The sequence below is a fragment of the Asparagus officinalis genome, chromosome 2 (genome assembly GCF_001876935.1).
Source record: "Asparagus officinalis chromosome 2, Aspof.V1, whole genome shotgun sequence".
Lineage (NCBI taxonomy): Eukaryota > Viridiplantae > Streptophyta > Magnoliopsida > Asparagales > Asparagaceae > Asparagus > Asparagus officinalis.
Genome location: NC_033795.1, coordinates 72,727,839 through 72,744,024, shown reverse-complemented (window position 1 = coordinate 72,744,024; position 16,186 = coordinate 72,727,839). Strand labels below are relative to the sequence as shown.

Genomic DNA, 16,186 nt, shown 5'->3' with positions numbered 1-16,186 from the left:
GAAAAAGAAAACTTAAAATGGCTTTTTCGACGGTGCCGCTGTTTCAGAAGGGAGGAAACGGAAGTTTTCGGAGCCCTCTTTTTAACGCGACAGAACACCTTGGTCCTAAAAAACAAAGTTCTCTCTCATTCTTCATCGAAAAAGACACCACGGAGAACCAAGCAACAAAGAAGAGGAATAAAGCCATGCCGATTCTTGATTGCCGTCGATTCCCCATCCAAATCCCAAACTCAACACAAACCAACAACCAAACACCATCTTCGGGTCACCAAGTTGGCTTACCGTCATAGCTATGGGGTGTCCAAAAAAGCCGGAGTCCGACCGCCGGTGTCCGGCCGGGCCCGCCTGGGCCCGGAACAGCTGCCAAAAAATGCGGCACTGATCTCTCTCTTTCATCCTCCTCGTCTCCCGACGCCGAACGCCGTTACCTCAATATCTACGTCACACCGCTCATTCATGCCGCCTACTGTTTTGCTTGAGAGAGACAGTGCCCATTTTTGGCACTGTCGGGCCGGCCGGGCCCGGGCGACACCGCACCAGGCCGGGTCCGGACTCCGGGCTTTTTGGACACCCCTAGCTATGACGGTAGCAACTTGGTGACCCGAAGATGGTGTTGGGTTGTTGGTTTTGTTGAGTTTGGATTTGGATGGGGATATCGACGAGCAATACAAGAATCGCATGCCTTTATTCCTCTTCTTTGTTGCTTGGTTCTCCCTGGTGGTGTCCTTTTTTCGATGAAGGAATGAGAGAGAACTTTGTTTTTTAGGAGGTGTTTGGTTCGCTTAAAAGAGGCTCGAAAACCCGTTTCCTCCTTCTGACAACAGCGCCACCTCGATAAAACCCATTTTAGGGTTTTCTTTTCTCTGCTTTGGTTCACTTCTTCTCCTCGACCCTCTAGCCGCGGAAATCCCATCCATCTCAACTCTTCGTCTTTCTCCCATTTCCTTCGAAAACGAGAGGAAAACGATGTAAAATAGCCTAAAATCTGTACTATTGTCAAATCTGTGATTTATTTGGGTAAACTTGTTGAAGGCTAGGGTTACCACCACTTTCCCTTGTTTTTTTCACTCTTCGCACCACGATTCCTCTCCGATGCATGCGGGAGTTCTAAAGTGTTGATTTCATGCTTGATTTTTTATTTATCAAGCCTCAGGTCCTCAAATTCATATTTTTGCTGGATCTTGCTAAAAAGGCAACGCCTTTATTGGGAAAATTTTGTATTTTTGCTAAATTTTTGTTGGATCTTGCTAAAAAGGCAATCTAAGGTATAATTTCTGCAAGTTTTAGAAACATTGTGATGGAATTTGGATGTTGCATTTTTTATAATTATTCTGAAATTTTCATGTTCTTATGATATTGTGTTTTTAGAGTTGTACACTTATTTTTTTTAGTAAAATTTAAGGAATTATTTGAAGTTTAATCATTTTTCGACAAGGATTGATATGTTGGCTAGTTAAAGGGATGGGGTTTAATCATTTTTAGAGCAACTAAAGCTAGCTCAAAAAATCTTAATGACCTACATATGGTTGCAGCATTTTACCTATAAATGGGTTACCTTCATGATGCAGCTCATTAAAGAATGACAATATGATATCAGATAGTAATTTATTTTGGTAGAAAATATATCATTTCTTATTAGCCTAAGTCCATTTCCCTAAAGATTATGATGGGAGTGCCTGAGATTGGGAATTCTGCAATGAGGTATTATGTAGGTTACACTATATTAATTGGGAACAATGCTTGAAAGTTAAAGTTGTAATTATATCCAGATTCTCAACACTTAGTGTGCACACATTTCTTTTTGAATTTTATTTAATAGTTGGCTACATGGTATCCCAAGTTCTGAGCCCTCAGCCATAATTTGCATATACATGTGGCTGGTTTATTTTATGTGATGTCAACAAATGCTTTCAAATAATTTTTTAATCATAAAGTTCATTCAAATTTGAACATGCATTAATTATTAAAGTAGTACACGATAATAACAAAGTAGTACATATCCAGGCTTTCATTTTAGCGATTTTAAATAGATTTCTAGACCATGATGCTTTCTAATATATTCCTTACTCAGATTGGCAACAACTTCATTATAACCAACTTCATGGGCGTGTGCTAGGAGTTGATTTTTGTTGTAAAAAATGTTGGAAATATCTTTACAGTAAGGACACTTCCAATTTTCTTTTTGGTCTATAACTTTTACAGCATTAGCTCTTAGCATAATTTCTGCTAATTCCATGATATCCCATATTTTATCTTGCTCTCGATCTGCATCCGTATAGGCAATACATTCTTCAAAGGTTTGTTTATGTTTAGTAATGCTTCCACACTGATAAAAAAATATAGTAAATTGATATTAAAATAAATAGCTCCATTGTTTATCATAAAAATTTTTAAATATTCTTATCGTTGATGATGGTGCAGATGAAGATTCACCATTATCTTTACTTTTCTTACTCATATATTTTTCCTAATTAGAATTTGGTATGCAAATATTGCGTTTTATAGATGTTTATGGACTGGTACTTTTACTTGGTGGTTGGCTGTTGAATCTGATAATATTTACTTGGATCAATAAATTTTTTACTAGTATTGTCCATGGTTTTGAAACCGAACTGGTTTTTTTTTTGTAGTTGACTCAACTATTCAGTCTCTGTTACGCACATATTTGGTATTTCCAGGTTTGATGTGATTTCCAATGTCATATGCATATTTATGACTAATCAGATTGTTTATAGGTTTTTTACAGGTTTCATAAGAATTTTTTTTATTTAATAGTTGGCTACATGGTATCCCATGAGACCACATAGTTGATTTGCATGTAACTGCATGCTTTTCCCCTGAGGGTTAATATTTAGAAATATTACAGAGTTTTCTCTTTAAATAATATCGTGGGAAATTGCTTTTCCCCTCTAGGAGGGAGCTGCAATGAAAAATAATTTACCATAGGTATTCGGTTGTCATGCCACAAGTTTATATTGGTGACTTTTTTACTTTTAGGCTATGATGATTGTTAAATTTTCTAAGATTAACAACCTACAATATCATTTAATATTACACTGGATGGCTAACAATGATGATATTGACCAAGTTATGAGCCCTCAGCCATAATTTGCATATACATGTGGCTGGTGAGAAACAAAACAAATATTTCTCAACTTTTAAATTTAGAGTTATTAAATTTTGTCCGTGAGTCAATATGCACCTTCAATCTCTTCATCATAATAACCTCAATATCAGATTTTCGCACTATTTTTTTTTTAAATCATCATATTCGTACGCACCCCAATTGTTTGTCAAAATGCTAACAAGAAAACAATAGAGAAATCACATTAAGTCACACCAAAACCCTAGTTTCAACAAACCCAAATAAAAAAAGAATCAAACTTTGACCAAAATCATCATCAAGAACAGTACCTGAACCGCCCAGGGCCTCGAGAGCGCATCAATGGCAGGAGCATGAGCGCCCTCTTCGACCAAACGCCGCTTCCGAAGAGCTCTAATCGCGAGGTTTATCGCCCTGCTCCCAATTTCATCGAAACTCCTTGAAAAAATTCAAAATAGAAAAAATTAAGGCATCGAAAGAGAGAAATCTTACGAGCTGAAATAAAATCAATGACTTTTCCCCCTCACATCTTTCTCTAATTAGCTGCCGATAATCTGAGTATCAAAGTTTGGTTCTTTTTATTTGTTTTTGTGCGATCGCAGATTGAGATAGATTTGAGAAGGGAAAGTAAAAAATTTTGTAGGTTTTTGGGGTCGGGAAGAAAACTTGTGGAAAAGCTAACACGACACCAATTAATGTCAGCGGCGCTATTACGTATGGAGAGGATCTACGGAGAACAGTAGGATTCTGAAATAGGATTCGTATTTTTTATCATTACTAGTTAGATTGCACGTGCAATGCACGTGGTAAAATTTTTAATATTAATTTAAATTATAATTATATTTATGGAAAGATTTGGTATAAATTTAATAAATGTACACAATATATATGAACATAGGCTAAAAATTAAAAATGTTTGATTAATACATTTATATTTAAGGATCAATTATGCGATAGTAGAGTGGTTGTATCTACAAGATGATTGATCAATCAAATACAATTCTCAGATGTTTTTGGGAATCATCAGAAGACTGAGTGCAATGTGATCATCCATGCAAGTCATATGTTGTGTTATTATCTGTTGTTCCATCTCCCTTTGCAGGTTTTCTCGCTTGGAAGCAATTGCATCTATCTCATCAATGAATATGATTGATGGGGCAGTAAATTATCTTATAGTTTCTTCAGAAACACCTACAACAATCATGTGCAAAGTTAAAATAAATTGATACTTGATATTAAAATTTATCAATGTCATTTAGTCATGAAGTAATTGACAGTAATCACTTAGCACTTCCTCTTACAAGAGCAAATCAATTAAAATTAGCTAAATCCTAGACTGTTTCAATAGCTTAGAAATTAGATCAGATATCCCATGGAAGAAAATTATTGTGATACTGAAAACTATGAAAACTGTCACTAACCGTGGACGTGATATTTGTTAAAAAATTAGTTACAAACTGTCACTAACCGTGGCGAGTACCTTAGTATGAATTGGTCGGCAAGATTGAACAGTTACAGGTTCTCCATGTATGAATTGGTTGGCAAGATTGAACAATTACAGGTTCCCCTTGTTCGATGGATGTAAACCAGTTGTTATACTCGAAACAGAAGAAAAAAGAAGGAAAATGGAAAAAAAATTAGTTTGTGTATGCAGTGTTATATTCGATGAGACCTAGCTGTATAAGAAACTGGATTCTGGATCATTGAAAACTTTTAACATGCCTGATCAATTGCAAACATCACAGGAATATCTTTCACCAATGATAATTCCTTCCTCAAGCGAACCAAGATCCCAACTGAAGCATGAGAATAGGTAATGCCATTTTGAACAAGCTCAATAATGTGGATCCTTCAGGCATTGCCATGGAATCAACCCCTTTCATCATTCCAACACCGGCACCTTCTCCCATGGGAATAGGCTCAAAAATTTAACAAGGTAATTATTGTAAGCGAGACTTGTTGAATTCCAGAAAATCCTAAATGTCAACACCAATATTAGAAACAGCAGCTTAGAATCGGGGCTTTCTCTAGAAATATAGACCACAAAACAGGGCATTCATGATTCATATCACTATGCTATGTGGAAAAAGATGCCCAGATAAGAGAAAGAAAAAGCCAACTTATATGTTGAATATGAAAAGGAAAGAAAAGAATGCAACAGATACATCCACTTTTATCGACATTATAAAATTTTCATAGTAAAAATAAAATTTTGAATTAATACAACATTAGAGTTCAGGAATCCTAACTGAAAAGTATCTGATTGTTACCTGATATGGTTATGATCCTCCTAAAGCCAACTCTGCCTTCATCTAAATTTAATTCTAATTATTAAAAGCATTTCTATTAGCATCCATTGAAAGTCCATGCAACAAAGTCATAAATTGAGAGATGTCAAAATGCCAAGATTAATTACTCACTATGTTGTGTACCAAAGGTAGTCTGTTGCGTCTCTCGTCACATTTATTTGCTCCAATAATCCATTTGTTGTGAACGAGTTATCATCGTAGGAGTTTGTGTCTTTGTTGTAAGATATCCACGAAAACTCTCCAACGGAATCCATTTTCATCAGTGAGGTTTGGACTCCTACCTGTTTACATCAGTATAGTAAGTCACCAAGACTAATTTTTTTGAGAAAAATAATCTAATTGGTCATGAATGTAAGTACATAGAATGCACTAACTTAATTTGGGTTTTTTTTTTGTATATCTACCAAGTGAATCATGCATATTTGCAACCCCCCCTTATACATCTATACAAGAGATTATTGAATTGTACGACGTTGAATCAAAGGTTTTGCTCACCCTTTCATTGTTGAAGACAGAGGTTTTACAGTCAGGAAGGATGCTAACAGACCAAGTAGGAAGATCATAGTGCATACCATTGAAAGCTACTTTAATTAAGTTTTGAGAATCACCTGAAAACGTGAGACTATACCAAGGAATGATGAAGAGTTAGTCTGTAAACCATTTATAAGGATGTTCTACAAAAAGAATATTTGTTTATAGCTAGGCTACATCTTGATTGCTTCCAAGTGATGTCCTAATAGGATCCCCAGAAGCCAAAGCAGGTTCACAGAACTTGATTGCTTTGTTCAAGTCTTTCAAATGGCCCGATTTTGGTTCTCTTAACAGACCTATGGAAAAAGAGTGTAAATTTTCAATAGTTGACAGAGAGCAAGTACAAAACGTGATTCCCAGATTAAAATGTTTTATGTCATAATTGGTAATATAGTAGTGTATATTAAACATTTATTTATTTGTTATTAATTTCTTAAGTGTTTGCACATTCTCTATTGTACTCATTAGTAGTGCAAGAAGATTACCTTGTTTAATGTTTAAAGTGTGTTAGTGTATGCCTCATAGGTGTGAACATTGAAATTATCTACCTATAAAGTGTATTTGGTAAGAGACATATCTTCTCTTAACTGCTATAATTTGCCTAATTTAAAAATTACTGCATAGTGACTCGAAGAGAAAGGTGTTAAGTGAGAAACTGGCAAACTAATCATACTTATTAAACAATGCATAAGATTAACTGACCATATTCATCAATTGGAGCATCATAATCATAGTTTGTAGCTATGAATGGACCACCAGCTGTCTTGCCAAAATTCGTTCCACCATGGTACTATAGCCAAAAAAGCAAGTAAGTAAAAGTCACACTTGTGAAACATAATATTTCGATGAAACAAAAATAAATAGTACATTAAATCCTCACCATATAGTAGTTGAAATAAGATCCACCTTTCTGTATAAACTGTGCAATAGGAAAGGCCACATCTTCAACGTGTTGATAATGAACTGGACCTCCAAACCCTGTAAACCTGAAATTTATACAAAAGAAAACAAAAGGTTGTGAATTTGGCTAAAAAATAACCATATCTTCCTAATTAAACTAATGAAAAGTTGCTTAGAAAACAAGCAATTACCATGCAGTCCAGACTTCAGTCCACATAGATGGTTTATATGGATTGTTTGGAGAGAAATCATCGACATAAAATCCATTCCACGTGTTAATCTATACGAATTCAAGAAAATGTTTTACTATTAAGAATGATTCAATTTGACTATTTAAAGAGGTGCAGTGAGATAGAATATAAGATTACTAAAGCATGTGCAGTGGGTCCTTGTAGAGAAGGCAAACACAATTATAAATTATTTAACTAAGCTGTCACTGAAAAGGATTCCAAAATGATTTAAAAAAGAGAAGAAGAAACTTACAATAGGATCAGGTGCATCATCTTCTTTGCACATAATCCATTGAATCCCAGTGTCAAGGTCAAGTTTCATTTTCGCTGCCCAACCTGCATAAGCCTTTGCTGGAGCCTCATGATCCCGTTCTAGATGCCTAAATTCATTCTCAACACTAGACAAACAACATTAGTAATAAATTGTTTGTTAAACATCATCAAAACAAGAAGGCCAACAAAAGGGACAAGATCAAAATATATTCCTATGTGATTATAAACTTTTATATTAGCTAAAATTTGGGTTATTTCTGTACCTTGAAAGGTTCGTTATTAGTTCTGAAACTGATACCATGCACATATTTAAGGCAAACATGGAATCCCGTATACATTACAATAAACCATAAACATAATTAAACATTAATATTTAAATTAATCAATCAATCCATAGCAAATTTTCTCATTACCCAAAATTCCATTCAGCACAAACATAAGGGCCAATGCGCAGATTGACATATAGGCCATCCTTCTGTACTAACTTGATAAACTTAACCAAGTCATACATGTCCTCAAAATAATACTGCACACCAAAAGAAAGTCATCGATAAATCATCAAAACTCACCAAAAATAAAAAGCTAAAGTTCTAGTATTTTACCTGGCCTTGGACAGGCTCATGCCCATTCCAGAAAACATAGGTTTGAATCCCATTCAAGTCCCCATCTTTATCCTTTCGAATGAGATCCGACCACATCTGAACAATACCCAAATTTAAAAAAAAGAAACAAAAATATTTCAGTCCGACTTTGAGTTTGATTTGGTACCCAACACACTCCTCCTGATTCGTTTACCCCTCGTATGCCTGCTTTTTCTCTTGCTACGGTCATCACTGATATCGCCCCTGGATTCCCTGTTGTTGCTTGTGATGATGAAACAATGGTCATTGATGTTGAGTGGGTGCAGAAGAAAGAGAAGATTGGACAACGAATATCCTCAGCAAGCTAGAAGAAAGTCCTGACAATAAGCATATTTTTTACAAGTTTAACTTGTTATGCTCCTGACAGCATGTCATAAGTTCCTTAATCTATATCTATAAATAAAGTGAACTGCATCTATTGTAAATTAAACACTGTAAACTAAAACATGTGTGTATTGTAACTATAACTTCAGTTAGATTTGAATGAAAAGCAGGTATATAACAAGAAAAACAACAATGACAACAATTAGTAGACAAATAAATCAAATCCAAGTCACAAAACAGAGGCTAGACACAACAAATTAGTCTTTATGTTTTTTTGGGAGAAGATGTTATCAAGTAAAATATCTCTAGACACTCAATTAGGTGGAAAAAGAATCTATCAGAAGATTCATGATAGGGAGTGGTAAATAAAACTCTTCTCATGAGACATCAGATTCTCATATACAATCATTAACATGAATGTGTAATTTTGCTATGTATATAACTCATGATGAAAGAGGGGGCAACAAATCTCTTAAGAGCCGCAGGAGTGAGTGGAAATTTTTCTGATTATTCAATCATACAATTGCCAGGGAACGTCCAAATGCGTGCAAACCAAATTGAATGAATTTCATGACTCAAATGCATTAGTCCATAGTCTTTATTTATCTCGTGTGATACCAATAATAACTTATGATTTAAGAACAAAACTCATATGCAAAGTACAATAATTATGTTAACAAATATAATTAATCAGGCAGCTGACTCATAACTGTCTTCTAGTCAACAAATATGACGGATGTCAAACATAGTATCTTTAGGGACATTGTAGCATTTTCAGCGTACTATATAATTATCCAACCATATGTGGATTTTTCAAATATCTATAGAATTTGGAAACATGTATATTTTTTTAGTACGTAAAATCATAGTTTGGTAGCAGGTATCAATCTGTCATATTTGATCCATATACGATAGAATTTAACTATCGAAACATGTCCAAGAAAAAGGGTTGTGCCATCTTTTAATTTCAATAATGTTTATGAATATAATCACATCTACTCATGATCGCAATAGCAACTCAATGTGCCTTTTTGTTATTTTCCAAGAAACAAGGTAATCATAATCCATGTTGATTACTTTTATTGAAATTTTATTAAGCAAAAGAAAATTACAGGGACGCATATCTTGTTAATTATGCAGCACTTTCAATATAATGAACTTATTTTGTAGAATGGAATGTGGCTTGGACAACAACCTCATTTTCTCGGAGAATTGACCTCCTCTGTAGCTGCACAAACGAAGAAGAAGGAAAAAACTGTAAGTGCACCAAGTATAGACTTCTGCTCATGCGGATCACACCACAGATGTCCTCACAACCTATAATATTTGACTACTCAGGAGAGGGACAAACTACTTGATAATTTGTTTGTAAAAACTTTGTTCAAATATCAGATTATCTTCACCAATGATTTTTTCAAAGGTATTAAATCCTAAATTGATCACATGATTTATTCAAAGGTATTGAATCCTAAATTGATCATCGTCCACGAAAAAATGTTACCTTTGTCCATTGTCGAAGAAATGAACTTAACGTGCATAAGTATAATGTGAACCATGTTAAAACAGTGAGAGAGATTCCTTCAATACACGGCGTTGGTAAATGAAGAACACTATCAACGTGCAATTCTTCATGTAAGCAACACTTAGCAGAGGTGTATAATAAGTTATTAAATAAAAGTAATTTTCTCAATTCCCCACTTCAACCAAAAAAAAAGTAAGTTTTTCCAGATGCTCATCTCACTTCCATACAACTTTAGCTTATCCCTACATGTTAGCTAACAAAAACTGGCAAAACATAATACTGTTCCCTAAGAGTCCAAGACCATATATGGTTCTCACGACTTTACTCTCAAATATGGAGGAAATGTGTCAAGTGATTAGAATGTGTTCATTTAGCAAAAATAATTTTCATACTGTACTACCTGAGTGACTCTGTCAACAATGCAATCATCAGCATAAGTTCCTTTATGGATGCATGGTAGCCGGTCAAACCTAGGATCCTTGGCAATCCTGTAACAAACCAATGAATAACTCAGTCATAGCAAAAGGAAATATATGCACTTGCGGAAATGATACTAAGGACCAATGCAATATGAAAAGGGCAACACCAATAGCTTCAATTAGAAAACTGCATAACCACAGCCACAAGTACCATGATAACAAATCATCTTTGAAATCAAAATCTTGGTTAAAGGAGACTGAAAGAAACCTTAAAGCTACCCGATATTTCTGTCCCAATTTTTCAAGCTCAGCCATGACACAGTCCGTGATACAGGGAGTGGTGCCTAAATAAGCCAATGACAGTAAGATTGGCGTCAGCAATTAATTATTAATAAGACATAAAGCCAAGCAAAGCAAAGCAAAATGAAGGTAAGGAACAAGTATGGTAATAAAATACAAACTGAGTTTATCTTCCAACTCACATTTTGCATACAGACAGTCCATCATTCCTTTCTCCAGATCCAACTACACGTAAAGTCAGATCCCTTGAGTAATTAGTAATCACATATTTTAAGATTTAATAGAGTAATCAAATACTGGCAATAATATCAAATATCTTTGGAGGAAGTGATTATTTCTAAACTTTATGCACACCGCCCCTGAAAAATTGTTTACTTTGTTAATAAACTTCAGTTGTTTATCGATGAACATACCTAAAGGCATGCATATCTATATCGTAGAGGAGCATTCTGCCGAACTAATCAATGATCATGCATATCTATACCTCCAAAGATAAACAACAGCATTATCAAGTTTGATTTTTAATTTGTTCAACTATATTATCAAGTTTCCTTTCATCTCATTCCAGTTGATGTTTCATTACTTATTAGCTTTATCATACGCAATGATAATAGCAAAACATTGATACTTCTACTTTGCTCTTTTTTATTAATTGTTGTTATCCATTTATTAGGATACTAAGGACAAATGCAATATGACAAGGGCAACACCAATAGCTTCAATTAGAAAACTGCATAACCACAACCACAAGTACCATGATAACAAATCATCTTTGAAATCAAAATCTTGGTTAAAGGAGACTGAAAGAAACCTTAAAGCTACCCGATATTTCTTTCCCAATTTTTCAAGCTCAGCCATGACACAGTCCGTGATACAGGGAGTGGTGCCTAAATAAGCCAATGACAGTAAGATTGGCGTCAGCAATTAATTATTAATAAGACATAAAGTCAAGCAAAGCAAAGCAAAATGAAGGTAAGGAACAAGTATGGTAATAAAATACAAACTGAGTTTATCTTCCAACTCACATTTTGCATACAGACAGTCCATCATTCCTTTCTCCAGATCCAACTACACGTAAAGTCAGATCCCTTGAGTAATTAGTAATCACATATTTTAAGATTTAATAGAGTAATCAAATGCTGGCAATAATATCAAATGTTACACCAAAGAAGTGAGCACTCTGCTTCTCAACCTGAATTACAAAACAATGATCAAAGACAAGCAAGAAAACCAAAGAAGCATTCCAAAATAATGATAAAGTACCTTTCCACTGAAAGATGTACCCAGAGGAAGAGGTCTAATTGTGACGGTTCCATTTAGAGCTTCTTAAAGAACAGTGGCAGATATAGTTGTCTTTATTGGAACACCAAGCTTACTGAAGATGTCAATGAATCAGTTTGGTATCAGTAAACTTCCAGAACAATAAAGCATATGATTGTTAGATTAACTTCAAAAATCACCTGAATAATGCTGTGAACATTGTATTGTCAGTACCCAGGTTAGACAAGTCAATCTCCATGTCCATGCCTTCGCTTTCTATAGCCTAGCACAAAAAGACATTATGACAGGCATGCTATAGTATTTTGGGCAGGTAGAAAAAACTCACACAATACAAGTGAACAGAACATATCAAATAACCACTTGTGTCAAATCTCCTGCTGACACTAACTTAAGTGTTGGAAAATATATATACAGAAATCATTGTGCAACTTAGGCATAGTTAACGAGCTGAGTGTTAGGTGATGTGTGATCACTAATATGTTTATCTCAGGATTCTTCATTAGCTAACCAACCCATTTCTTTACGTATCATGCTCCACAGCTCCCGGCAACCTATACTCCTTTAGATTATATCTGATGAACAAATATGATCAAGCCCTAATTCGGACAATCCTTGACCTATTGTTGAATTAGAACAAAATGAAATGATGGCTAATTAGAACAAAATAAAATTGACCTATTGTTGAATTGAGCAGAAAGCGTAGGAAAAATTAAGTAATACCTTCTTCAATGAAATTCCTTACTGATTCTACCCGATGCAAAAATTCTACCCGATCTTAAGCCTTCAATTTGAAAAGATCGTAGGACGGCGTAACGTAAGAACCGAGAATGGGCTGAGAGGAAGGGTAACAGATAAACTGGTGAATTGAATTCATCTCTAAAAGTTGTTGGAGGTAATGGAAGATCAGAGGAGGAGGAGGAGGAGGAATTGAAAGGAGTAAAGTTTGGTAATTAAAATGACCGATGAATTGAAAGGACCGATGAATTGAAAGGAGGAAAATATGGGTAACTGATGAAAGGGTATCTTGGGGAGGCTATTTTGGGATATGTTTGGTAATTAAATTTGGGGTAAGGCTATTTTGGGGAGATGAAAGTTTTTCATGAACTCCCTCTTTTAAAGGGTAGATAGATTTTGCTAAGATTACCTCTCATAACGATCATAAATAAATTTGTTTTTAGTAGGGGATAAACTTACCATGGCGACCGTATACACTTTTCCTACACACTTCAATACCAACCACACACAAGAAAAGTGAGAAATGTCTAATCAACAAAAGTTTTTTTTTTTTTGATACCAACCAAATACAAGAAAATGGTATACATTGGTTTCCCACCTTGTTTTATGTGTGAACCAAACCTAAACAATTTATTTTTTGGAAAAGTTTGGAAAACCCAAACTTCGAGTTTCTTTACATGAAATTGTATTTCCTAATATATGGGGAAACAAACCAAACAGCCCCTCATTGACAACAATGACAGGTTTTGGAGACGATAGGGAACAACAATGGAGTGTCAGTGATGGGTCGATGCTGACCACACATAGTTAGCTTTGGGTGCATGGTGACACCTATTTATCAACGTGATTGACAAATTTTCATGCAGCAGCAGTCATTCCTTCCAATGAAGCAGCGAGCATCATGTTAGACGACGTTGGCCCATTGACTTAGTAAAATAGGACTTGCGGGAGTACCCAATAGCAATGATGTTATGGATATAAAAATGGAAGCAGAAAAGACTTTGTAGATATGAAACTAAGAGAAATTAAAGAAGACGAAACTTGAATTGTTGGACACATTTATTTACCTTTTCCTTTCTCTTTCACTGAGCAATTCCTCAGTGGAGAGCAAACTCAGCGGAAGATTAAAATTTTGCACATACTGGTTTGGTTGAGCCTTTCGCAGACTTGGGACTTTTTTCTTAGAGCGATTCTTGATTGACTCCCCCCACTTTTTTTCAGTTGGAATATTAGAAAAATAAATAGTGGAGAAGCTGAGATGGATATAATGGGGAAGATGGCTAGAGAAAATGGAAGAAGTGGGTTGATTTTTTTTTTCCTGAGGGTGTCATGGGTGTAATTGAGGAGGAGTGGGAGGTGTGGTTGAGGAGAAAGAGATGGCCTTTTTTGTTAACTTCTTTCACGGACCGGCCATATATTCTCTAATGGAATGGGCTTGGTGGGTTTATTCATTTATTTTTTGTTTGGCTCGTTGCTTGCGCACATGAAATAAATCGGTGAAGAGTTTGATTTGAACTTGCAAAACTTAGTTTTGGTTGCACAGGAAATCTAATTAGTTGGGATTTGATTTTGATTTAAATTTTTTCCGTGGTATTTGATTCTCCACAGGACCTGTCTCATTTGCAGAAAATTCACCTCAAACAAACTCACCCTCTTCTCACCCTCCCATTCGACTGGACAATGAGAGTCATCCAATTATATGGAGAAATCTGTTATCAAGCTCATGGATCCTCTTCTAATCAACAGTTATTTCTGTATAGTATTTTTTTCTTGAGTGTACTCCTCCACCCACGAAGCGTCTTGCTCACTCTAAAAATTACATCATACTCCCTTTAAAAGTACGAGTTCGGGAAAATCTTTTCATAGTCAATATTATCCTTAACTTTTTTGAATATTACATTGTTATTCTAATCTATTTTAATTATACTATCTTTTTTGAATTGGTAATTAAATAAATTATCATATTCGTAATGATATTTAACATGTTATTGGATAAAAGAGATACATTTGATATAATTCAAATTCTTTATTTATTTCAATTCACAGAGAAATCTAAAAAAACATATGCTAGCCAACACCTAAAATTTTTGGAATTTGTAAAAAATATCCTTTAAGCTTTTTAAATTGCAAAAACACCCCTACAAACTCAAAAAATTTATTAAAACACCTTAAAAATTATAAATTTTACTTATTTCAATTTAGTGAGAAATCTGAAAATATATCTTAGTTAGAAACTAAAAGTTATTTGACTTTGGAGAAAATATCTTGTAAGTTTTGAAAATTGTAAAAACACCACTAAAAATTCAAAATTTGTAAAACACCTTGAAAATTTCAAACCTATAAACACATTAAAAACCTACAAATAACACAAACAAACCCTAAAAATTATGGAATTTGAAATAAACACTCTAAACTTTTTACAAATTGTAAATTATAACCCTCAAAATTATAAAATTTATAAAAATGCTAATAACTTCCAACCTAACAGTACATTGAAAATATATAAATTTTAAATATCCCCTACATAATTTATAATTTATAGAAAACACCATTAAAATTTCAAAAAGTAAAAACAAAAATCCAAAATTTAAATTTTACAAAAAAACATCCTGAGAATTACAAACTCAATATTAAATTGAAAATAAAAAATTATAAATAGTCTATAAACAAATTACAATATGTAGAAATGACCTATAAGTTTAAAAAATTACAAAAAACCCCTAAAATTCATAATTTTTAAAAAACACCATGAGAATTTCTAACCTTTAAACACTAAAATAAATATATAAACTTACTAACAACCCTTACAAAACTAAAAATTTGTAAAAAAAATATCATACTCCCTTTAAAGTATAGGTTTAGGAAATACTTTTCATGGTCAATATTAGCCATAGTTTTTTTAAAAAGAATATATCTAATTATAAAACTATTAAATTTGAAATTTATAAAAAAACACTCTTAAAGTTTAGTACATTGCAAAGTACCCCTCCAAAGTTTGAAAATTTTCAATGATATTTTACAATTCCTTGATTTTCAATGTTATGTTTAACACTTTTGTATATTTGTAAATTACAAAATATTAGGGTGTTTTTTATAATTTTTAAAACTTTGAGGGTGTTTCTTTCGTAGTTTGCTAAATTTTCATTGTATTTTCAATATAATGCATAGATTCATCTATTCATAATGATAATTAAGAGTAAGTCATTCTTAAAATGTAGTAGGTCATAGTTAAGTGCACACCACTCTTTCTAAACAGTATAGTTTATATATGCAAATATTTTCAGACAATCTATATATTGGTTAAAAGGATTTTAACTTTAATTTATCATTTTTTATAAATTATATTTAATGTGAACCCACCATATAATTTTGACTATGGTAATCATAATTTTAATATATTTGATTGATTGACTAAATAGGTTGATAGACCATAGATTACTTTACTTTCTCACATGAACTAATATTTGATGCTTACTAATTTAAATTATTATTTTTAAATTTAATATAAAAATAATCTCTAATAACATTTATTTATTTACCTACAGGATTATACAATCTCAATTCCTTTTTTTTACTTGAGATTTATTCCATAGTTATGTGTATCAAATTAGCAACTAC

General features: G+C 33.6%; 2 protein-coding genes across 7 annotated transcripts; both read right to left on the bottom strand.

Moving 5' to 3' along the window:
* On the bottom strand, nucleotides 3,989-8,234 carry LOC109831301 (beta-galactosidase 2-like). The gene is made up of 8 exons (XM_020398632.1): nucleotides 8,142-8,234; nucleotides 7,949-8,044; nucleotides 7,760-7,872; nucleotides 7,327-7,471; nucleotides 7,035-7,123; nucleotides 6,824-6,929; nucleotides 6,646-6,733; nucleotides 3,989-4,294 (listed from the first exon to the last, which is right to left on the bottom strand). Exons 1-8 carry the CDS (start codon nucleotides 8,232-8,234, stop codon nucleotides 4,269-4,271), a joined length of 756 nt encoding a protein of 251 aa, XP_020254221.1. The 3' UTR covers nucleotides 3,989-4,268.
* LOC109831592 (rRNA-processing protein FCF1 homolog) lies at nucleotides 8,148-13,908 on the bottom strand. 6 transcript variants are annotated; one of them, XM_020398938.1, is made up of 12 exons: nucleotides 12,554-12,856; nucleotides 12,346-12,450; nucleotides 12,013-12,095; nucleotides 11,816-11,927; nucleotides 11,717-11,744; nucleotides 11,578-11,620; nucleotides 11,375-11,439; nucleotides 10,735-10,777; nucleotides 10,521-10,596; nucleotides 10,234-10,321; nucleotides 9,507-9,539; nucleotides 8,148-8,304 (listed from the first exon to the last, which is right to left on the bottom strand). In XM_020398938.1, the coding sequence occupies exons 4-12, from the start codon at nucleotides 11,866-11,868 to the stop codon at nucleotides 8,284-8,286; spliced, it is 450 nt and encodes a 149-aa protein (XP_020254527.1). In that variant the 5' UTR covers nucleotides 11,869-11,927; nucleotides 12,013-12,095; nucleotides 12,346-12,450; nucleotides 12,554-12,856; the 3' UTR covers nucleotides 8,148-8,283. The 6 variants fall into 6 exon arrangements, with proteins under 6 accessions (XP_020254527.1, XP_020254529.1, XP_020254528.1 ...); XM_020398940.1 differs by having other exon boundaries at nucleotides 12,013-12,088; XM_020398939.1 differs by lacking the exons at nucleotides 12,346-12,450; nucleotides 12,554-12,856 and adding an exon at nucleotides 13,636-13,908.

What these genes read in the sequence shown, in the direction of transcription:
- LOC109831301 (XM_020398632.1), bottom strand. Translation starts at nt 8,234, where the DNA reads ATGACCATTGTTTCATCATCACAAGCAACAACAGGGAATCCAGGGGCG. An exon ending in AAAAAGCAGGCATACGAGGG is followed by an intron (nt 8,045 to 8,141) that starts GTAAACGAATCA and finishes GGTATTGTTCAG; the next exon opens with ATGTGGTCGGATCTCATTCG. An exon ending in CTTATTTCAACTACTATATG is followed by an intron (nt 6,734 to 6,823) that starts GTGAGGATTTAA and finishes TTTTGGCTATAG; the next exon opens with TACCATGGTGGAACGAATTT.
- LOC109831592 (XM_020398939.1), bottom strand. Translation starts at nt 11,868, where the DNA reads ATGGAACCGTCACAATTAGACCTCTTCCTCTGGGTACATCTTTCAGTG. An exon ending in GTACATCTTTCAGTGGAAAG is followed by an intron (nt 11,745 to 11,815) that starts GTACTTTATCAT and finishes TTTGTAATTCAG; the next exon opens with GTTGAGAAGCAGAGTGCTCA. An exon ending in AAATATCGGGTAGCTTTAAG is followed by an intron (nt 10,322 to 10,520) that starts GTTTCTTTCAGT and finishes GGTTTGTTACAG; the next exon opens with GATTGCCAAGGATCCTAGGT.